Here is a 23,844-nt window from a genome sequence, read left to right on the forward strand (position 1 = left end):
TCCGTATACAGAATAATTACAGCTTAGTATGTGTGCCTTTTCATATGGCATCCTTTCCAAGCCAAAAAGCAAGGTTCCCAAAATATATTGATAAGGTTTATAGCCTGCAATTCCAGCACAGTGATAAAAACACCAAGAAGGTCTTCGGTAACTTTCCCCTAACAGTTTTCAAGTACAATTATTATTTCATGTTCTCCAGGCATCCTTACCATATACGCTGCTGTTCTCTCCACTTCTTTAGGGAATGTACGGTCCTCAGTTCCCGTTTGTTCCCTCACCAGAGGAAGGTGCTCTCAAACTGCACAGACTGATGCATGGTTGCAGTGCTGCACTTGGTGGTTACTGTGTCCACTGACTTCTCTGCCCCTGCTGCCTGCTTTAGGTGGCTGATGGAGGCACTCAGTTACTTTAACAGGGGTAGTTTAGAAGGAGCTAATTGTATTCGGAAATTGTAGTGTCTGTAGACTTAATTGATACTGTGAGGGAATAAGCTGTTTAGTTCATCAGTGACTATCACATAATACATTCTACGTGAGTAAAATTTACAAGGGGAAGCTGTACATAGTTCATTTTTTTCATCAAGTTTTATACAAATTAGAACCCTCTTTCAGGGAGGCATCATTATGCCTCGTATGGAGTCTGTTCAGTAACAGAAGTGTAAACAATTAAAGTCCTTTAAATTTGAACACGACCTTAAACATGCAAGCAAACCTCTGACGAACAGTTGTTCATGATGGCCTCTAATACTTGCTCACCATCATAACAGCAGCTCATAAATTGGATTTATCATGTTCCCTTAACCTCTGTGCACTCTCAATTTATTCGTCAAGATCACGCCCCCCACTATTCTGAGACCTTGAATAGCTGTACCAATGAAAGTGTTTCTGTCTTCTAATCCAAACTCAATTTTCCTTTCCTCACCACTGCGTGTGGCTGTTTGTTACAAGACCCTTTTTCCTCGACCTTTATTAAATTGTGAACGAGAATCAGACTGAAGCTCTTACATAGTCCTGCAGATCTAGTATGAAGAGCATTAATGCTTTATAATGCTCCTCTCCTTGTCTTCCAGACAGGAACAAAACACTTATCATCTTCTCATGAGAAGCAACATGACGTTAGGGCTGAGACTGACAATTTCAGCTCATTTTAAATAGCTGTTAATTTAAAGAGATACGATTTCACTTTATATTAGAGTTTGCATGGGTAAAGTCACAAGGCCACCTCCCTTTGATCAAAATGCCATGAAATCATTCTTGAATAATGCATAAATTCAAGACAATAAAATCTTGTGCCGTGCCAAGCACTCTTACATGGAGGAAATAAAATCAGGGTGCAACCTGCAGTGACCGATAGCCAACGGAGCCCTGCTGTCATGCAGACACAACCACAGGGTAACATGGAGGAGTACTGAGCACCGGGTGCTCGTGCAGCACCAGAAGGTTGAGGAGAGCCTCTGCAGCAGAACAGTCTGACAGCACAGCGTGGTCCTGGCGGCATGCGGCGGGCAGTTACAGCAGGCAGCATATGGGAAAAGACAGAAATGGGCCATCTGGACACAGGAAATCACACAAGCTGGGGATGCAATGATAGTGTAATTATGATCACTGTTTTCTCTCTCTTTTACAGCCAAACTGTGCATTCTAGAGAACTTGGATGAAGTCTAAAATTAATTGTGAAACACTCGGGGGTGTAATATGGCTGCAAAACGGTGAACGGTAGTTTTTGCATTTTGCTTTTTAAATAGAGTGCAAGAGATGAAATTTTGTGCCAGATGCATTTCACATTTACTTTGTCTAATAGTCAACCCAAATCAGACACCCTTCTCTAAATTTATTCATTTACATGTTTCATTGTAGTTCATTACAACAAGTCTTCATAGTCAAGAGAAAGGTAAGCGCCAGCGCTTGAGTTGCGTAAAGAAGGCATGTTGCAGCATGCCATGTCTTGCTTTTCTGGCTTTTGCTTTTTCCTGACTGTGAAGATTTGGTCTACTGCCTGAGTCCTGGTCTTTCTTAGAACTGGGCAAATCTATCCCTTTGCGTAGAGCTTCCAAATGAGGGCAGAAAAGTCACCCAGTGCCAAGATGTGACCAAATATATTCCAGCAGGTAATTGGTTCAACTCTTGTCAACCGAGATAAAGGGCTCTGCTGACACTTTAGTTCTTAGCTAACCCCATAGACCTCATGAAGATAATTTGAACAGATAAGTAAACTGTGGTGGGTTTTCTTGGAGTGGGAGGAGGAGGGGTGTCTGCTTAAATGGACAGACTTACACTAAGAGCGCAAGCTAACTGTTAAAGGAGTCAGCAGTGACTTTTTTTTTCCTTACTTTGGCATCTGCCTTCTCAAGGACATCATTTTAATTTCAGAGGGAAAATTCCTGCATATGGCTTGCAGATGAAGAATCCAAGCTGCAAGCAGCACAGGATCAGATAAGCCAGTCCTACCCAGTGCTGTGAACTTAGCGGTCCAAGTAAATTTCATTTACTTGGCGAGAGCTGTTGGTACAGACAACAAACTTCCAAGGACTCCTGAAAACAAAAAGGATGAAAATGACCCTGGTAGCTGTTGGTGATAGATTCTCCTGATTCTCCTTCATCCTGGGAAGTGTTTTGCCGCCCTTCTCAGCACTGATGCGAACACTAATGCATTGCACAGCAACTTTCACAAGGCAGGTAGGCGAAAACTGAACTCTTACTTTGATAACCAAAGCAGCAGCAGAAATTTTGGGTTGGATTTTCTACAGCAAAAATACTATAGCCAGTGTTAAGTTTTTGTTTATTTCAGTTTTATAGCTGTACTTTTGCAGGTGATACTTGCAGAAGATTAAATTATTTTTTCTGCCAAGGGTATTAAAACCTACAAGAATGTACAATCCATGTATGTTAGGGCTCTTCACTGCGCCTAACGTAGGCCTGCTTCAACACCGCATGAGGGAAGATGGGCACCTCCTTCACTTTCCATTTAACTGAGGCCATGAGAGATAGTATTCCCTTCACAGACTGAAATGCAAGGACATGGTCATCTATCTTCCTTATGATCTTAATTTTAGTATCATGTAGAAATTATGAAAATGTCCTTTCTAAAAAGGAACTGTGAGTGCTGCTAGGGCAGTTCCAAATATGCTCCATTCCCCTATAAACGTAAGCAGAAACAAACGAAAAACTACCTGTTTTGTATTCGTAGTTGTAGATAGTGTAGCAGCAGTCACGTCTAATAGCAAGCAGGAAGAAAAAAAACATCACAAACTGTCCTAGAGCCAGAGTCGAGAGGCCAAGCTTTACACTGTCGTTCTCCTTTTAGAATAGCATTTTGGGAGAAACAAAACCACTTTTGCTGTACTACTTACACTGACAGTATCTGTCTGAGTGGAGCAATGGAAGTGAGAACAGGATGATGTACAGAGCTTACTTCTCAAACTTAGGGAGACATCACATTACCTGAATGCAGAAGTATCCTGATAAAAGCTAGAAGTGCACACAGTTGTATATAATAACTGACTGCTGCACTAGGCTGTGGATTGAAAAGCTGGAAAGCACCGTCTAAACATGTTTTTGTATTTCATCTAGCAATTTCTCCACCAAGCCCGAGAAATGAGCTCAGTGTTCATTATACATTATCTAGAATGGAAAACAGTACAATACAAGACAATATCATTATGGATCGTCCTCTGTTATAAGTGTTATATCCTAATGGGGTAGTGGTTACAGGTTGCTTTCATCTATTAAGATAAGATTCCCGTGAGGCATTTAAACAAAGCTAGATTGTACCACGGTTCTGTTACACGCTGTGTAGAAGCAGTCAGGTAACCCACAGTCACGTCCTAATCAGGTAACCCACAGTCACATCTGAATCTGCCACGTTCTGCTGCAAGGCAAGAGCTTTAGGTACCGAGACCTACAACGGTTACAAATACAGGCATTACTTTAGTTCTGTTGCTGCTGTGACAGCCCTCGTGTGAGAACGGCTTCCTAACTTGTACTTGTTCCAGCACTGGTGATAAGTTTTGGCAGTAGCATGCTGCTCTGGGGCTTCCCACCTACCTAACAACAAGCCAAACAAAATGCTTGTTAAGGAACAGTCAAAACTTCCCTTAGATTTGTGCCACAATTTTAGACAATTGTCTAACTTGTACTTTTAAGCAGACCGATACAGTTTTTCCTTGCAGCATAAAGCACTTTAGAAGAATTAATATGGAGTCTAGCAGTTAAATAAGTAGCACTTAGTTACTTACCTGCATCTGAAATTAAGCCCTACCACAGCGAAGTTCTGACTTGCCCTAATAACCGTTCTGAATCAGTAACAAGCCAAGAATACAGTTCACCTCCCCTTTCGTGGTTCTGTCATTTAACCAACTCCACCCATAAAAGTCCCCACTACAAGTAGCAGCATATGCAGTGCATATGAACTTTGCAAGGAGCAAATCTGTTTCCTCACAAGAGCATGAATGACAAACGGGAGCTCAGAATAAAGGGGCAATGTTACTGGCTGACCTGTTCCCTTGGAAATAGTGACATTTTTGCAATTATGTGTTCATACAAACAAGGCTTAACTGTAGGAAGTCATTTTATTGTTGAAATAAACGACTTATATACAGAGATACTTACTTTACAGTTTTACAAAGCAGACAGTTCTTCTCAGAATAAAGTATCCAACAGTGACAGATTTAGCACTGTCTAAATGCAGTTTATCCCAAAAAGAAATCTACAGCCATCATTAGACTAAATCATACCAATCACATAATAAAATGCTGCCCCTTGTAACTACAACAGTATAAAAGACTTATCGGTCGTGATCTACTGGATAAAGCATTCGCTATACTTCTTTCTTCTTGAGTATTAGTGGACCTACATTATCTCCTGTGAGTTCATTGTGCTTGTTATGAGAGCCATCACAGACAGGGAACTGGAAGAAAACAAACGAGAAATTAGTACACCTCTGTATAGCAATTGCTGCTAGTTTCTCCGTTCCTCCTACTATGCCCCATTTCAACATCAAACTCCCTGTCCCCCTATCAGACGCATTACTAAAAAAAAAGAAAACACATTGTTAACAGGTAGCTAAGTTTGTGAGATCCTAAAATAGCTGTTCATAGACACAAATTTAGAGATGAAGCCTTCGCCATGAAGAACAGGGAACAAAGCAGCCACTATGGGCTTAAGGTTTATTGCGGAGCCAGTAAAAGTGCTCTCAACAGATCATTTTCAGCCAGTAAGTACCGTTTTAAGCAAAACTGAAATATTTTTCTGAAGTGATTATTCTGAACGAAAAGTACTTGGGAGAGCTTTCTAGGTCCAAGGCATAGTTTTTTGTTAAAACAGGAAAGCATTCAGTCTAGAGAGGCCAACATCAGAGTGACATCAGGACAGTCGCAAGAACGAGATGAAAATCATCCATCTACTTCTGTTTGATGCATGGGACACGGACCATCCAAAGCAGTCACCTAGTGGTTGCTCTGGACCACGTGGGGATGTGCTTTCCCTCAGAGGGAAAGCACTCTTACTTTCATTCTAATATGAACAACTTTCTAAGTATTGTTTTTCCATCATAAAATAGAATTGTAGTTTTTTTCCAACCTTAATAGTTCTAACTCATCTTCTAATTAGTTGAAATATATTTTCAAACCTTAAGGTTTGTTTTGTTTTAATCTAAATCACAGATGGTCACTCTATTTCTAGGAAAAACCCCAGTGTGTGTTGTTTTTTTATTACAGATTTCAACAGTTTCTCTCTGCATGTAGCTAGGTTTACAGTAGAGAAAAGTAAGAACTGTGCCATTCTCTGAAACCAGGATGCTATTCCACCTCCAAAGAAAAGCAAGAGGTCACCTTGTTGCAACTCACTACCACAGAACTGATAAAAACATGCAAGTTTCAACCTCAAATCCTACAGTAGCACGAAGTACCTTACCGTCTTTGAACGCCAACACCTGCAGTAAGCTTTAGTGAGACACAGATCTTCGATGTTTATTTCATTCACTACTTTTGGATTTTCCTTCTGGATCTTGAGGTTAATCAAGCTATCCTTTTGCTGTTTCTTCTTGGGAAGGAACGGACGAACAGCAAGGTAACCCAGCAAGGCCAGCACGCCCAGGAAAGGCAATAACCGCAGCCATTCTGAAACTAAAGACAGGTGGAACTCAGACTGGCTCTTGACACCACTTCAGTCTGCTGCAGCGTCAGCTATTCTCAGATGATTTAGGCTTAGGGTAGGGAACAGGACTGCTCAGTCAGCAAGGCTCTGAGGGCAGATGAGACTTTGTGGGTAAGTCATAAGATGAAAGAAGCCCCAGATTAAAATCTGGCTTTTACTGTAGCTAAGGAACAAACTGGACTCCTGGAATTTCATCTGAAGTTTATTTTTTAACACTCTAGAAGATGACTTGATGGAACAAAAATTAAAACAAGTAAAAGGTGTACTGAAATGAGGAACTAAAGTTACAGAGGTTCTGTTCACCAGACATAAAACACCACCAAGTAATAGCAAACTGGGCATGATTACATGTGGAAAGTTAGTAAAAAGTCACTACGGTTCGGTGCCAGTATCTTACATTCTGTATACGAAGAACTATTCAATATGCTTTATAATTAGTTTTTTTAATTGCTCATTTCAGATTTTTATTCTTGAAGTTTTCCTCATTTGCTTTGTTCCACAAGTTGTGTTTAGAAACTTTTGGCAGATATAATGCCTATCATCAAATAAGCACTAACAAAACCTTTACCATTGCTTTTGGTTTGTTTGTTTTATTTTTCAGAGCTCTGTTTGCTCAGGGACCCGCACCAAGTTTCTACAATGCACATAGAGAAGGAGTCCTGACACTGGCTAGGTACCTTTACGTAAGTCAAGCCCCAGGGAACTGCTTTGTACCAATCTGAGACATTTATTTTAAGTACAGGTAAGACATATTAGTACAAAAAAGACTTACTGAACTTTGAAAGAAATTCAGCACCCGGCAACGGATGTACTTTAAAGGCTGATACACTTTTCCAACAAAACAAGCTGTGACAATACTCCAGTGTAATTTAACAATGCATGTAGCAATAGAGAGAGGTTTTTTGGTTTTAATTTCTGGAGAATACATTAAATCTGAATAGTCATAAAGAAATAGAAGGGTGTTCCAAACATTTTAAATTGAGAAACAAAGAACTTGAATGAGCTGGAGCACAAACAGTTACACAAGCACTTTGTAACAGAAAACAATAATCAAGTTCCTCTTTTAAATGATTTAGGATCAGAACATATCAAAATTTTGTTCTACAATTTGAATGCAATAGAACAGGTGAGGATGCTAGGTAGACTGTGAGCTCTCAGAAATCACATTATTTTGTGAGGCTTAACTTTATTTGTAACAATAAAGAGCTTGCTCATGCTAATACTTTTCCAGTTAGAATGCAGTATTTCTTTCTTAACAATTTGAAGGTTCTGGAAGTACACCATGTAACAAAAATACTTTGCAGGAATAGCTTTATGTTCTCTGGGCTTTCTATATCCTTTGATGTGAAAACCATGCTTACTGCATTTATCTGGAAATGCACCACAAATGAGTAAATGATAAAGATGCTGCAAGAACTTTCAGTACTGTCTTTCCACGCCTGCATTTGCAGTGGTTCCTTTGCACAACAATTTTTGACAGTATTTCCTAGGAGTCACCACAACAGACTGGTCTCTGTTCCCTCAAAAAGCTGTGGGCCCTAATTAATAACAATCTGGAAACATTTAAGTATCTCAATGCTACACAAAACATTGGGCTTCCTGGACAGCAGTAACTGTTTGTCTTTTCTATCATTACTGTAAATAACAGTAAGACAAAAAATTCAAGCAGTTTTACTCTCCTTCAATAACGTAGTGAACATGCTCATTAAAAATGAAAGTTGCCTGAATATTCCAGTAGAGAGAAACATTAAGTTCTGGACAGACAGCGTGGTCCCCCAAAAAGGCTGACCATTTAGTTCTCACAGACACCTTTCCCTGTCACCGTCTGAAAAGACACAGGACAGAATAACGACAGGAGCCACCAAGGCAAACCTCTCACAGAGTGTCCTGAGGAAAGAGGTCTGGACAGCCAGCTAACCAGGCAGCCCCTCTGGCCTTGCACCACACATGGCCAAACCCCATTTTAGAAGCTGCTGGCATAGCATCATTTACTCTCTGAGTTACCACTATTAGAAAGGACTTAACATCTCAAACTTTCACGAGATGGTGGTAACTCTGGTGGGACTGTGAAGCTGAGAGGTAAATGATAACAATCACAGAAACACAAACTAAGCCATGTTCCAGCCTTATCATTCATACAGCAAAAATGGTATCATGAGTAACATCAGTTGAGATGCACTGTTCCAGAACAGCCCATCAACAGTCATCTGAACGTGCTTTCTGACTTTATGTGAAGGGCTGACTTAAAACATGCTTTAGAAGAGAGGGAAAAAGCTTTGGTCACTGAAAAAAAAAATCAAATTCAATATTTAACTTGACTGTTGGCGAAGAGCTGCCTATCTACAAAGCTACACTGAACTCCAAGACAGGATAGGCATCCCAACAGCTGCACCATAAAGAGAAGCAGCATGCCTATCGAGTGTTAGAAATACCACTGGACTAAGACTGACACAAAAAAGGGCACTCTGGCCAGAATTAAATGTTATTAAGAGACCAGCAACTGAACAGCAAGTGGCATCTCAGTACAGCTTGAAACTCCCTGACAGGACTTTGAAGTCAGAACACTCACTGGGGCACCAGTCGTGTCTGTGGGAGACTCCTAACCAGTTGGGTTCATCCAAGTGAAAGAGGAACATGACAGCTGTAACCTCTTAGAAAGGAAACTAGAAACAAACAGGAATAGGAAGTACAGGGATATTATTTATCATGGGTATTATTTAGCATCTGTACAGTGCTAAGTGCTGATAAAGAGTTTTGTCCTCAGTAGCCAATGATTATTGAGAAAACACTACTCTGGGAGTCTCTGGAAAGCCCCAAGTTATACCAACTTGTATCTTAATCATAAATTGACTTTATTGTCAACAAGACTGCCACCGGCTCATACTTTTAGACTGAAAAAAACAACTTGACCATGTTTCTAGGGCATGAGAAACAAGATACTGTCACAAAGTAAGAAGTCCCAGACCTTTGGACTAGGAGGGGTAGGCGAGCCTTCACCCAAACTAATGCAAAGGTATCTTCCTACAACCGCAAGCTGCTTGGTGGTTTTGAAGCCAGTCATACCTTTCTGAAGCAGATGTAAGGCAATTCACAAAATTCTGTTTATTTTCACAGCTGATACTCAGAATTCAGCCACTACATTGACTCTGGAGATTCTTTATCAGCTCTGCTGCATGGGAAGAGGCAGTCTTTGGAGCCAGAAATGGAGAGCAGAGGATCGAAGAGGTTAGTCTTCAAACTTGACTTGTATTAGGATAGAGACCAATCCCAAAGATAAGTCCTGGAAAGTATCAGGAACATCACTGAAACAGGAGTGCCCAGAGAACTGCAAGAAGCTGAGGCCATGGACCACAGGCCATGGTGTTAGGTTTCTGAGAAAACGTCTTAACTTTTAGTCCAACAGTAACAAGTCCAAAAAATAAGAAACACAAACGTTGTCAGCAGGAGAGGACCGACCAGCCACTGAGAGTGAAATCAAAGGCAGTGTTTACTGTCTGTATGTCTTTCACCAGCCCTTCTTTATCTTTCACTTTGATTTTATGTTTTAGCTCATTTACGTGGAAATGACCCTGTGCAGACTCAAAAGCAGTTTCTGAAGATAACAACTCAACCGCAAGCCAAAGTTTTAACAAGTATTAGCTACCAGTCAAAATGAATACTGGAACTGTGGTTGTGTTCTCTCTAAACCGCTGCAATTCTTCACGCAGGTTCAAAATATTGACCCAACTATTTTCTCTTTGGAACTAATAAGCTGTTCTGTCCCGTTTTCTGTTTGGTTGCTTGATCATTTATTGATGTTGTCATTGCTAAACAAATTAAAATCAAAGGACTCTGCACACCACTTCAATGTTAGCTTATTCAGCAGGTGGGAAGGTGGAGAAGTGACCGTTCTTTTAACAGCACAGCACAGCACACTAAATAATAAAGCAGAAAGCCAAAGCAAAGGTAGGTTAGCAAGCTAGTCTGCAAACGAGAAATTCGTTGTTCAAATGAGCTCTGCAGACTCTCTGGTCATGATGTCAGCCCTCCTTCTTTCCGCCAGTAAAAGATGACCCACAAAACTGTCCTCTTTCTGCCTGGCAGCTTGTCACACTCACGTCCCTCGTAACATGTATGCCAGGTGCGTGACAGCCCACACAGGAATGCATCATGTTTATGGAAAGGAGACTGGCACCTAGAGAGACCTTGAAATTCCCTTTTCTCACTTCTGATCACATGTTATTCTGAGGTTAATTGCTGTTCCAGTTTAAAGAAACTTACCAGGACAGAAAGCAAAGCCAGCAGACGGCAACACTGTTCATTTTAGCGAACTTGAGAAGGGAAGGGTAAAGCAGCTATGACAAGGAACTGAAAGAGGCTTCTGAGCAGCAGCAGTGCGATAATTCAGCTATCCATTTTCAAACCCAAGGTCAAACACATTAATTCCCTCCTCCCTCCTTGCTTTTACCTTCAGGAGTTCTGCACTGGACATTAAGAGTCTTCCTCTCTCCAAGCAAGAAGTTTTCCACTGTGGTCTGGCAAGGTCATAACAAACACCGGATGTCTCAAGGTCTATCATCAGCACACCTTAACGATACCCTACAGGAAAGGTTCTTCCCTGGGCTTTTGGTCTGGTGTTTCTACAACTGATGCACCACAGGAACTGAAGCTGCATCTGCCTGGAAGCTACCAAAGGTTTATAGAAGCAATAAAAGCCATAACAAGCAAAGCACTGCACCGTTCCGAATTTCAGTTCTGGCCCGACTTTGTGAACAAAGTCAATGCCAGCAAGAGCTTTATAGTGCTGGTCCCTAAGTTCAGCAGATGCCAAAGGACAAATACTAACACATTTTAAATGATTTAAGATCAGTATTATTTCTGACCTTCCAAAATGAAGCAAAGGAAAATGCTTGATGTATTATTTGCCAAAGAATATGATGCCCTAAAACTTCTAGTAGTAGTAGTAAACACAAAAGGAAATTTAAATCTGATCTTCACTATTGTTTAAGAGTCATTCACTGATGTTAATTCAATTAAAGATATTTATAATCACCATTTTCCTTCCAGTTTTTAAGTTGCACTATACTCATTCAACAGTCCTGGAAATTTGATTTTAAAGCTAGAAACCATATCTGTTTTATGAAATGGTGAATTACTATTCAACAATGTAAAATACAGCCACTTACAGTATGGTTGGTGCTACCATTACCCTGTTATCAGAAGTACCCCTAAGTCACTGCTGCAAAACAACTCCCAGAACTGGCAATCCCCTACTTTTACAGGGCTACAACTTCAGGATGGGGCACGCGAAGAACACAACAACAACAACACAGAAGAGGAGATGCTTGCGGAAGCACGCTTATTAGACAAAACTTGAGACTGACAGCAGCTCTGGGTGCGGGTAAGTACAGAAATCTTTCATGAGCAGTGAGGTTTCAGTGAGTTTCAATAACTTTTAATAGCATTAAGATAGGATCATTTTTAATTTATGTGCCTAGGGTATACCATCCTGGCATTTTCTGTTGAAAAGCCTCAACATGTTGCATCTACCCTATGCCTTATTAAGCACCTTGTAAAATTTTGCTGGTTTTTCTATTATTTTCATTCATTTCCACTTTAGAGGAAGATATCTAAGCAGGACATCAGATAGTATTCTAGCTGATTGCTGAAAAAATGAAGAGCGTCAAAACATTGGCCCAATAGCTATGTATTTTTAATTATCCCTCTGTTTCCACTTTTCAGTGTTTAACACGAGACCAGTCAAAGAAATCACTAATAATTAGAGGTAATGCTTTTTTTCAGCTACGCACACTGAATTTTTAAAAGGTCTCAAAGCAATTTCCCACTCTGTTCCTTCTTTTACCTATGTTTAATATTTTTGGGACTGACATTTCATACATTTGGTCTCCCCTTGAGGGTTTCAGTTGCTTACTTATTCCTCTCTTTCCAAATTCAAGCAAGCACCTGTTAAGGGGGTTAACAACATGACAGCAAAACATTTCTATTTCAAAAAAAAAAAAAAAAGAAAAAAGAAAGCTCTGACCAGAGGTTTTCCAAATAAGTTCAATTACTAGACAGTGTAGTGTGAACAGAGGCTGCACAATAATCCTGTTACAGAAACGTATGTCTGGAAATGTGAAGCAAGAAGATAGTAAGCTCAGGTATTATTAAGCTTAAGAAACTTTAAGTACCACTCGTGGTTAAAAAGACAATGACTTAAGTAGGAAACTGTCAAAAGCTGGGGTAGGAGAAGCTGCTTTGTTCTGAATCTCATTGTATCCCTTTCCTCCAACTTTATAGCAGCTGAGCTTCTCTTTTGGTCAATATAATTAACAGCATTTTCAGATGAAAGAGTAGTTATGGGGATAGAAGGACAGGTTTCCTTGTCCTGAGAAAGATAATGGGGCTTTTAAGTTTACAAGGAGCATACACACTGTAAAAAGTACTCAGACCTAGTTTTAAATGAAACCATTTCCCAGCACTACTGAAGTCATACAGCTTGGTGCTGCAAGAACACATGGGCTTGATCCTACACTTTGAAGATGTTTTCTATTTCCAGACAGCTCCGGTTAGAATATTCCTCTTGTTTATTATCGCCAAACTAATCTTGTTATTCAAGCTATTTGAGGCTCTGCCTGCAGTACCATGCCAGAGCCTGAGCTCACACAGTTCCAGTTTGCAAAGTACTGAGATGCCCTGACCACCTAAGGATTTAATGCTACGTAGCGTTTTCTTTCTTGTTCGCTCTGTGATAAGGCTACGACTAACAGATGGATATTTTCACTCCCTCACCCAGGAAAAAATTTAAAAACTTGTAAAAAATTATATAAGGACATTTAAAAAAAAGCTTAATTTCACGCTCCCGTACAGAGCCCTCTCCAGCTGTGTCCGTTAGCTCTGCACAGAGGCTACCTCGGACCCTTTAGGCAGAGGCAGGGGCTCGGGCCTGCAGCCAAGCCCCACGTCGTGCCCGCGCGGGGCCCCTGGCTCGCCCCTGCTCGCACAGCCGGACAGGTGAAGCACGGTGCGAGCCAGCCGCGGCCCAGGAGCCTCCTTTCCCCCGACCCCCCCCACCTAACTCGGGCTGCTGCCCACCCCACACGGCTTTGTCGGCCGGCTTTCCTTCCACAGCGCTTTAAGGGCGACCGAACGCCGGCTGCCCGTCCCTCTCCCCCCGGGGGAAAGCCGGAGGAGCCGGGGAATTAAAGGAAGGGCCCGGGGCCGCCTACCTGTGAGGCGGAGGAAGCCGCCGACGCTCTCGGGCAGCGGCAGCCGCTTGAGGTAGGCGGGCAGCTGCACCTTGACGATGCGGGCCAGGCTCTCCAGCACCATGGCGCCCGTTGGGGGGGGGGGCAACGGCCGCCAACCGCCGCCGCCGCCGCGCATGCGCCGCCGGGCGGGGCCGCGCACGGCCGAGCAGAGCCCCCCTCAAGCTCGCGCCGCGCGGGGGCGCTGCAGCCGCCGGGGGGCGCGCGGGCGGCGCCGGCCGCTAGGGAGGGAGGGGCCGAGGGCGGTGCCGGGGGCGCGCCGCTGAGGGGAGGCGGCCGGGCGGGGGCTGTGGGGACGGGCGGGTGTTTGTCCTGGGTTGTGTGTCTCTGGGCACGTTATCCGGTGTTCTCTAATTTCACGGCAAGGAGACCGGTCATTTGGGCGTAAAAATTTGCCTCCGTATAGCCGGTGAAAAGATGGAGCCGTTCCAGGCCAGTTCGCAGTCCTGCCAGACCTGGAAACTCTCGTGGTAATTCCTCGGCCACAAACCTAACGCCATTTGGGTCAAAATGCTACTGCGAGCTCGTCCATCACGTGCTAACGCCAAACGGCAGGGAGCACGAGCATCTCCAGGAAAGCTGAAAGAGCGTGATTGTTCTCGACCTTACGTGATCCTGACTGGAACACGGTTCTCTCTCCTCCCTCAGCATATAGAAACCACACCACTGCTGCCTGTACCAGCCGTGCTCTTTTCCTGCCACCCCAGAACTTGTAGCTGTTACGTTTTGGGTTAAGTGAGTAGGGTTGAGCAAAGCAATGACAAAGTAGTTGTACCTATTTCTTGAAGCAGTGCGGCTGTCTTTAGCTGCGTCTGCTTGGCGGTTTTCTTTGCCTTCTGTTGGCTGGGATATAAAAGCACAGTGCTAGTTTTCTTTCACTATTTTGCTTCAACAATTGATCCTGGACAACATTAATCAAAATTAATTAATTTAAAGTTAAAATTACCATGAAGAACTAAGGCAAAAACTAAATACTCGAAGCCAGGCTTAAGACAAACAAATACAGCTTGTTTGTGCTTCTGGCCTGAATATTGCTTTCCTACCTGTGACCCTACATTAACTTTTCCTGATGAATCATCTTTAGCTAGTGAGAATATTCCTGTGATCTCAGAGTATCTTAGTTCCCCGCCTCATCTAAGTTTAGTCTGATAATGACTATGTCTGATGTCCTAAGATGATTCCTTCTTATGCAGGCAAATGCCTGCTCTTAGACGAGATAATGAAAGAGCAAAATGTTTGATTATTCTGCAAAGATTGCAAATCAGATCTGTCATGATGTAACCTTGTTTGTGAAACTCTGGAGGAAAAATACGCAAGGCTGAAGATACATCAAGTAAATCCTTCAGCTGTGAATCAAACAACTTCACGCTGAGGCTGAGAGTCCCTGTCCTTCCCTGCATCCTTTCCTCTGCTCTTTCAGCCTCCTCTGGATGCTCGCTGTGACATGGGGAGCACAGCTGACATTTCACTGAGCTTCTGAGCCCTGCTGCACCGCCTTTGATCTGCACTCCACTCAGCACACCGCCGCACATGCTGCAGAGAGGAACCGCTCTCACTGCGCCTTGCCTGTCTGCATGGGCATCACTTGACGTGAGGCGTGAGTAGTTTTGGTATATGAAAGGGTGATGTCATTGCTTGTGGAAAAACTATAAAGAAAGTGAAGCCTGAATGAGATTATTAGCTGGAGGGGAGGCAAAAGATGGTCTTTGGACATCCGGTTTGAACTGGGGCTTGGGAGATCTGTGTTCACTCTCCAACTTGGCCACAAACTTCCTGTTTGACTTAAGGGGAAAAATGTAAGCTGCAGGCTTGCTCAGTCCTGCAGAAAAGAAGAGGGTTTTACGCCGTTGTCCATCTTTAGGGACCTAGTTACAGGGGAAGGACTTAAGATCGGTTAATATCAAGAGGCTTACCAGGCATGTGTGACATCTTCTTTCTGTTATAGACCTTTAACCCCCTGTGTGGACATATATATGGACACAAGTCCATATCTCTTTGGGCCTCAAATCTCAGTGCTGCTGGGTATCTGGAAAATCTTCTAGCACTTTGGGAAGAAGGGCAGGGTCATTTGTTGTTGCATATTTAGCTTTGTTTTGTGAATGTTTAAAGTAGAGATTGCCTCTGCCTATGTGCTTCATACTGAACACGGCCACTGAAAATCTGGTATTGGGCAGGGAATATAGGAGCTGCTGTAATAAAAACAGCACAAAAAGCCCAAGCACAGCTACTGGAACAGAACCCAGGTCACCAATACTGAAATACAATTGTTGCTTTCAGCAGTAAGTATCCTCTATCACTAAGATTTTTCAGCAACTAAGTACATTACAGACAAGGTGCAGCTTGGAGGCCACGTGAGGAGGTCTACATCATTAGTGCTAGCTCAGGTCTGTTACAAGGAACTCCCAAAATACAATTCAAAAGAGAATTGGCAAGAGGACTTGCTCCTATGCATGCTTTGGTGAGAATGGTGGAAAAGTTCATGGCAGAGGTGCAGATCATGTTCGGTGGGGCTTGTTCTGTTAAGTGCAATGTTACTAAAACATAGCTGCATTTGTCCAGCTCGCAGTAGAAGTAAGAGTCGCCTTCAGCATCCAAAAGCTGGTCAGCCCTGCTCCATCTGAACGCAGGTGAAAAGAAGCTGCTGGTGTTCCTCCTCTCTAACCCTGCATAAATTGCTTAATGCCCCTGCGTCTTTAATTCAGCTGCAAAATGAGGTAATGCGTGCTGGTCTGTCTAGAACACATTAGGATTTGCAAAGGAAAAGAACATTTATAGATGATATTTATGTATTTTATTTTACCAAGTACATACCTGTAAGGATAAAAGATGAAATATTCCAAGGTAGCAGACACACAATCCTTCCATCTCTAAAACAAGCCTAAGTAGCGCAGTAATTTGCTCAGCTTTCTTTCGTGTTTATGAGCTTTTCTGTCAACAGGATGTCTTGTGTTGTTAAAACCATTTTCTTGGAATTGGCATTGCCATTATCCATACCGAGCGCCTAGAATAATCTCTGCAGCAGGCAAAACTACTGTTGTCAACTAAAAACTAGCCTGTCACCAAAGGGCTGGGTTCTGGCATCAGCAAATGCATGGCTCTATCTAGGAGGAAGCTAGATCTCTCCCTTTGTATTTGAATCATTTCACAATGGGGGTTGATTAGCTGCTGTTCCTGCTGTTTGTAAAGATCTCTTATTCTTCTGCTTCCCCAAAACCAAGCAAAATCATGACACCCCAGAAGGGCTGCAGGAACTGTGATTCATTTCATGTGGTCTCCGTCAGTATGCAGCACTGTCAACACCCAAGTATTAAAAGAACGAGTCTCAAAGAATAAGTAAACTGGCTTAAAACACATAATCCATAAGACCATATGTATATATAAGGTTACTTTCCTGCTTTATGAACATTGTGAGCGAGTTGCCGTTGCGTTGCAGCTAAGTTAGGTTTTCATTTGTTATTTTTACATCCAGAGGCTTAATTGCCGTTAGAAGAAAGCTGAGACTGTCGCGCTTTCACTTGACTCTCCGAACTGGCACTGGAAGTGGCTTCTGCTGGAGCTTGTGGAAAATATCTGCTCCTCTGCAGCGTGCACCATGCTTGAGAGAAAAATGGATAGAGAAAATAAATCACTTATAAACGAATCAGGAGGGTAATTTTGTGATAGCATAATTACCATATTATAAAATTATACTAAATTATTTTACAATCAATGGGGGATGAAAGGAGAATCCAGACCGAAAGAAGTTAGCCTGGTATTACTTTTTAACCTAGCTAATGTCTAAGCATTTTACAATGTAACTATTATGTTTTGAAAGCAGGTGCTATTGTAATTGCCTAAGTAGCTGCAGTGTCCTACTGTAGCATGTATTATTGTTGCATTTTCAAATGGCCCTGCGGCTCAGAATGCTGTTTATTGTCATGGGTTGTAGAGCACTCATTTCCGAAAAGAATGAAAACAGGAATGTAAAGAAAAATGGCAAGATTTCTAAGAATTGTATCAAATTCCAAAATGCTACTTTGTGCAAGAAAGACCAGAGCCTATGTGCAATTGTACATAAGAAATAATCATTCTTTGATCTCTCAGCCACAGGTTTAATATTTTAATTTCTTCTTCTGACTGCTGTTGCTGGGGAGTGTCTTGGGGAAGTGCTGTGCTTAAGTTATGGTTGAGGATATGAAACAAAGCTGAAGAAAATCCCAACCCAAGAAGGAATAGGTGTCTTCAGTGTTGATTTCCTAGATATCCCCAGATAAAGTACAGTTTGCCTCTTTTTACATTGTTAGCTTTTTACAAGCCAGGACTGTCTTTTTTGCAATGGTTAGCATTGGTCCACGACAGTGGCTTTCACAGTCACTAGAATATTTGCAAAAATAACGCAGGATAAAACTATCCAAATGCCAGGTTACTGATTCCTGTTGCCTTTAAATAAAGCTGAGGAAGTAACTGCAGTTGTATGACATGACACTATCGTAGGTAGCATCAGTGAAGTAGTGCTAATGATGCACTACTAAATATAACATTGCAACGAGTTTTAAACTTTGATCCAATCTTTCCATCCGCATTAGTAAGTTGATCCAATACGTAACAGCTCACGAGGATCCAGACCGACCCCTGGTTGCGTAAAGAATTGCACAGGTTTGGAACTTTATTGGTTTCCAGAGAGTTGCTAATTCAAATTTTTACTCATATCAGAACAAGTATCTTTAGGATACACTAATAACTTCAAAAAAGACCAGATAGGTTACTGATTTGTGGCAGGTTCTGCCTGGTTTGTTGCAACAAAACAGACTACAAAATCCCCAGACTGTCCCCTGGGAGGAAGCTGCAGTGATGAAAAACAGATACCTCCTCCCCTGCGCTGAAGGACCGACAGAGGACAAAGCCGACATAAGCGGCACACTACTACACGGACAGCTGTGAGTAACGCCACTACCAAAAAATACAACCAGCTCTCTTAGCATGGGAATTCCAGGGAAAAGAAGCACCGTGTGTCCGTGCGTTCTCAGCAGGGAACCGACTGCACGCTATTCCCTTTCGAACTGCATTGATCTCTGATGTCAGTGAAGACTGTATCCTTGACCAGACAGCTAAGGCTGTCTTTGTCCCCTGAGTACTTTACTCCCTGGTGTAATAGCTGTCACTGAAAGATATTTCCTTCACTTTGGAAGGCAAAGGTGAGCGTGCCACAAGACTGATTCCTGTGACGCAACGTGCATTTGTTGGCAGTGCCTAATTATAGCACAGAAAAACTACCGGCTTCCCCTCCCGAGGACAGAGTACACGATCTCTGCAATACGCCTGCACTCTGCTCTTAACTTCTTCCTGTGTCACGCTGCCCACTGACACCGCAGTAAAACAGCACTTGATCATTTCTCAGGCTGCTGTGAAACAGCAGCGCTCTGGAGATTTCTCAGCCTGCCTCCCTCCTCAAGGCTAAGCTGTGCGAGATCTAGGTAGCTGGCTGTTTCCTCGAAGATTTCTAAGTCACTTTCTCACTTGCCCTTCGAGATACCGTCAGAATCTAGTATCAATTCTGCACATCACCCCAGTACAGGGAGATACACCATCTGCAAAGTAAAAGCATTTTGTAAAAATCAGTTTATTTTTCCCCTCTAATCAGCAGTGAAAGCAACCAACACGAAAAGTAGGCTATAATCACATCACATCAAAGTTTAAAAGGTTTACTTACTTTACAGGAAAGGTGAGCCTAATGACTGTGAAAGATAAAAATTAAATGGAAAATGAAAAAGAAATACACAGTAATTAAGAGGCATTTGTCTTGATCAACATGCTAGGAGAGTGCTCCTGGAAAACAGAAAAAGATTTAGTGCCCCTTCTTTTTAGAGAAGAAAGTCTTTTATTGAAAATTATTCTTGTCATAAGTATCTATATTCAGTTTATTAAGATACTTGAGAATGTTTTAAGCTGCTTCCCCAGGAGGAATTGAATTATTTTTCTTCGTTTTTTTTTTTACACTTTTATGTGCATTTGGTGCCTGAACAAGATGTTATTTTGATAGCTTCAGGGACAGAAATGTTCTAATTTTTCAGAAACCAGGTACAGTAGAAATGAATGCCACACATCATCCCTCAGAATGTCTGTTCAACAAGACTTGGTTTGTCAAATATCCTAAACTATGTGAGGGTGAGCACATCATTTAGTCTTAGAGTACCTGAGTCCTCCACGCCTAATTGCAGCCGTGTTTTTTTTTCTGATACAGGAGCTATGCAGAGATCACAAAATCACTTAACAAAGGCCACCAAATATTCAGGAAGGACTAATAAATTCTCTTTTTCCCAGTTAACTTGAAATTTAAATTGCTATGGCGGGAAAATTAGTATCTCTAGATGCCACTAACAAGTCTTTAAACAAGTATTTTTTTTCAGTTTTGGGGTATTTTTTTCCAGATGAAGTCCCATTATTGGAAAAAAAAAAAAAAAAGATTTGTCACTTTTTCTCGAGAGGCTGCAAAGCATGCTTGACCTAGAAGAAAAAGAGTTTTCAGGAGTGGAGAAACAAGGTTGCCCTTGCTTTCTATTTTGCAAAATTTTCAACAACGTGCCAACCACGTTTCATGACTATCATGTGTGTCACAACCCACTCGCCCGGAAATACTGCCCTGATCCATCCCCATAACCATAATGATGAATCGTGTAACAACTGGCTAATTTCAGTATTGGTGATTTAGAGTCATCAGCAATATTTCCCAAATTACACTGACAGCAAACTAGAATAATATTCCTTCCTTCCAAGAGCTATATTTGGCTGTAATTACCTGGGCATTTGAACTCCAAGCAACCTCTTGGACATTTTAATTGGGACATACCAAAACCTGAAAAGATCAGCCAAATCTTTACAGATGAGGTTGCTCAAAAGGACAAAGTAAAATGAGTCGTAGTAACACGATACTTGGCTAGTTAGATCCATTGTCCAAATACACGGCATATACTTCTGTCAGTTCAAAGACAAACCAAACAAACCAAAGAAACATTAAAGTATTTCTGTGGACTTTCCTATTTACTTAAATCATTAGAGTGAAGTATGTCAATATAGCATCAGACAATTAAAACACTGCAGTGTACAAAGCTATGTAATAATTCTGCCAGGGAAACAGCATTAGTTTGTTTAAAACCTCCTGTCTCAACTAAGATGAAGGGCATTAAATACACAAGTATAAAGTACAGTATCAGTGTCCTGATTGGCACGGGCTCACTAATTGCCTGTAAGTAACCAAACAATGAAGACTGAACTCAGAATGTAGCAAGCCAGGTGAATTGAAGCCTACGCTTCTGATCAAGCAATGCAGCACGTTGTGAAGCCTGACCTGCCTTACCCATACCAGGGAGCCCATGAAATACGTTACCTAGCCTGTCTCAATAATAAACTTTCATCCTGATCATCTGATCTGGACTTTTACCCTGTATTAGGCAAATTGTTCAAAGCATTTGTCGAACCCGAATGCTCCTCAAAGACTGTGGTTTGCTCAGTACGTTTGCGTCCTGGAACAGGCATTGGAGGAGCAACCAAATTAGGACGGTCTGAATCTGACTAGTAATCAGTTACCTCAAAGTAATAAAAAACCAGACATATCTTGAAAGTGCAACAGAGACTCCTTTGATGTCTCCTTTAGTAAACACAATAGGCCAAATTAAGTACTGCTGTCAGCTGCTGTAAGAGCTCGGTCATTTTCAGTAAGAGCGCTACAGCCTTAGCACTCAGTCTGATGGCAGCCTGAGGGGTCAAAAAAGCGGGTATAACGAGGAAAAACAACCAACTCCAAAGTCGGGGTAAAGTAGGTCACCATTAAGCACCTTTCTGAACGGATCTCCAAGTGATGTAACCCAGCCTACTGGAGCTGATCACGCTGCTTTGCTCCAGAGAGGTGTTTCACCTGCTCAGTTCAGCCTGCGTTAGCTTATCTCAGCAACTGTGCCTACCCTCTCAGCCCCTCACACCGCTACTTTAGGATGCTATTTTGCCATATATATATTATGTATATGTATAATTTGTGCTTGCTCATCAATGTAAAGAATTCATACAAAAGGAGAAACCTAACGTAGTTAGTAACTACATGGCAACATAACTTTTTTTCCAAATGGGCATCGTAATTGCACCGTGCATATGCCCACCTATGAGGTTTCATGCTTCAATATCCATAAGCTGAATCAGCACAGAAAATAAACATTCCTTTTGACACAAACTGCTGCTGACTTGAAAGGAATATCTCTTTCATTTAGATCAAATGGTAGTTTTTCTGGGAAAAAAAAAAAGAAGAAAATTCTGTGAATACTAATAAATATCCTGTAGCAGTTTTCAGACATTCAGTTGTTTAGGTCTGTGAAAATAACATAATGAACTTTATGTTGTCAAAACTTTCTTCTTGTAAAATAGCTCTTGCTTTTCCTAAGGATTTCAGGAGAAGAGAAAAATCTTCAACTGAAAAAAAATATGTTGTCACTACAAGACTAAAAAAGTACTGAACTATGAAGCGCTAACCAAAATCCTGAAGGCCAAAAGATTTTGTGGAGATTGTTGGTCTGTTGATATTGGTGTAAGTTACTGAAGTATTTTAAATTCTTGTGAATCCCACACGGTGTTGTGCGAGCTCTGAAACCTCAGCATGCTATTATTCAATAAAACGCTCAAGCTTTTCACCGAGACTTGTATGTGGACCTAAATGTTAGATCTGACAACTCCCTGCATATAGCAGCAAAACCTTAAAATAGATTATTGTGCTTTGCCCCATGACCTAGCAGTGAGACAGAAAGCCCTGCTATACAAAGGGAACATGTGGGATAGCTTGGAAATTGTTTCAGTGAGGATGTCAGAGAAGCTGTTGAAGAAACAATGGAAGATGAAGAGATGCCAAGCTGGATCTTTGATCTTATATTCCTTAGAAAGGTAACTGCTGCCTCACACATTGACCTTGGGCTGGACTCCAGATGCGAAAGGGTTTTACTACGTCTTCCCAACAGAAAATGAAGTAATGGCCCTGGAGGTAGCAGCCAGGAGCTGAGCACGTGTTTCGAAGGCTGGAGCTGTGACCTTGCCATCCTTCTTGAAGGGGAGAAGCCCCCAGCTATACGGGAAGGGCTGCTGGCCTTTGGTATTTAAAACACGGATCAGATGGAAGCCAGTGACATCCCCAAACCTGTTTTTCTTCCACTGTCATGTAATGGCACTCGGGTTGGCAAGCTCAGTTTTTTTTTTTTTATTTGTTGCAATAAAAATAGTCGATCGAACAATCTTATTTTATCAGCGTTCCCCTGTGATCTTATTTCTCATAGTCTCCACTGAATCAAATGGGTCCCCAATAAGGTGAGATTTGTTCAGACTGACGAGGGATTTGACTTGCAACCTCGATTTATGATAATTAAAGGAAAAACAAGTTGGACAGGATGCTGAAGAGAAAATTGAGGCCTGGTAATACGTGCAAACAGGGAGAAGCTGTTGTTGTTTTTCATCTTCTTAGTGCTTTGTTTTCCAGCAGCAGAAGCTGTTGTGTTTTGTCTCTTCCAAACAGAAACTAATGATGATCTACTGGATGCACTAATGAGAAGAGTGTCTTTCTTTTTTCAAAGTAATTTTTTGTTTTCCTGAAAAGGAAGACATTTTCCTCTTTCCTCTCAGATACATGAAGTGTTGCATATGCAGTGCTGCTTGGAGCCTTGGGTGCTCGGTTGATCCACCTGTTTTGGAGACAGGTAGAATGGGATAAGTGTAAAAATGGCTGGTCTAAAGCAAGCAGAAGTGAAAATTTAACACTGATGTGCAAGCCAGCTACACTTAACTAAGGCTGGGCTGCTTTTCCCTCGAGTCCCCTCTATGCTGAGAGAAGTGCTATAACAATATATCAAGGCGATCTCTGTTCGTGCTTGCACTGCTGGAACATCGTGAAACGGCTGAGAGGGACTGGCAAAATCAGCCTTCAGAGGTTACTGACCATTTGGCTGCACAGGGCCCTGTAATGCTGTACTTAAAAAACAAACAAATACAATTTAGGGAGAGAATTCGAGTCAAGTAGCCTATTCCCGGTATTTTTGCAAACCATTCATTACCATGCCACATCTACTGAGCTATTTTGCATAATAAACCTCTGAAAACCTAACCCAGCTCCACTGGCATATAAGGATTGGACATGGTAATACCTCCGTTCAGCCACTTCTGAGGATTAGCTTCAAAAATCAAATTAAAATGAAACAAACCCCAATGGACCAGGTAGTTCCACAGTAAGTTGCAACGCCCGTATTCAGCAACCATCATCTGTGCCTCTTGCATTTTACATTACTAATATGAGGTATCCGTGCAAGTAGCATGCAGCACACCTACTGCGTATGGTAAAGGTGAGAAACTTGTGTGCGTGGCACATCGATGTATTAAGGTTACAAGGCCTCTCTTGCATGGGTATTCCTATTGAAGTAAAATATTTATTTGAGTTTATTAAT

The 23,844-nt window shown here is 41.9% G+C and overlaps 1 protein-coding gene and 2 long non-coding RNA genes across 4 annotated transcripts; 2 read left to right on the forward strand and 1 right to left on the reverse strand.

Annotated features, from left to right (window-relative positions):
- Positions 1-4,548: 4,548 nt before the first annotated feature.
- CISD2 (CDGSH iron sulfur domain 2) lies at positions 4,549-13,522 on the reverse strand. Its single transcript, XM_080590705.1, has 3 exons — positions 13,361-13,522; positions 5,910-6,121; positions 4,549-4,905 (listed from the first exon to the last, which is right to left on the reverse strand). Exons 1-3 carry the CDS (start codon positions 13,515-13,517, stop codon positions 4,816-4,818), a joined length of 459 nt encoding a protein of 152 aa, XP_080446831.1. The 5' UTR covers positions 13,518-13,522; the 3' UTR covers positions 4,549-4,815.
- LOC308194596 lies at positions 6,128-13,354 on the forward strand. The gene is made up of 3 exons (XR_013950704.1): positions 6,128-6,894; positions 9,267-9,377; positions 10,606-13,354. It is a non-coding gene; the product is annotated as an uncharacterized lncRNA (long non-coding RNA).
- A 5-nt stretch (positions 13,523-13,527) lies between the features above and the next one.
- Positions 13,528-22,638, forward strand: LOC308194600. 2 transcript variants are annotated; one of them, XR_013950724.1, is made up of 2 exons: positions 13,528-14,134; positions 14,820-22,638. It is a non-coding gene; the product is annotated as an uncharacterized lncRNA (long non-coding RNA). The 2 variants fall into 2 exon arrangements; XR_013950725.1 differs by having other exon boundaries at positions 13,528-13,869.
- The last annotated feature ends 1,206 nt before the right edge of the window (positions 22,639-23,844 follow it).

The sequence above is a fragment of the Anser brachyrhynchus genome (assembly GCF_964034855.1).
Source record: "Anser brachyrhynchus genome assembly, chromosome: 4".
Taxonomy (NCBI): Eukaryota; Metazoa; Chordata; class Aves; order Anseriformes; family Anatidae; genus Anser; species Anser brachyrhynchus.

Excerpts from the sequence above, each read along its gene's own strand:
- CISD2 (XM_080590705.1), bottom strand. The coding sequence starts at position 13,517 with ATGCGCGGCGGCGGCGGCGGTTGGCGGCCGTTGCCCCCCCCCCCAACG. Across the intron at positions 6,122-13,360 it reads CGGCTTCCTCCGCCTCACAG|TTTCAGAATGGCTGCGGTTA; the intron begins GTAGGCGGCCCC and ends ACCTGTCTTTAG. Across the intron at positions 4,906-5,909 it reads GGTGTTGGCGTTCAAAGACG|TTCCCTGTCTGTGATGGCTC; the intron begins GTAAGGTACTTC and ends GTTTTCTTCCAG.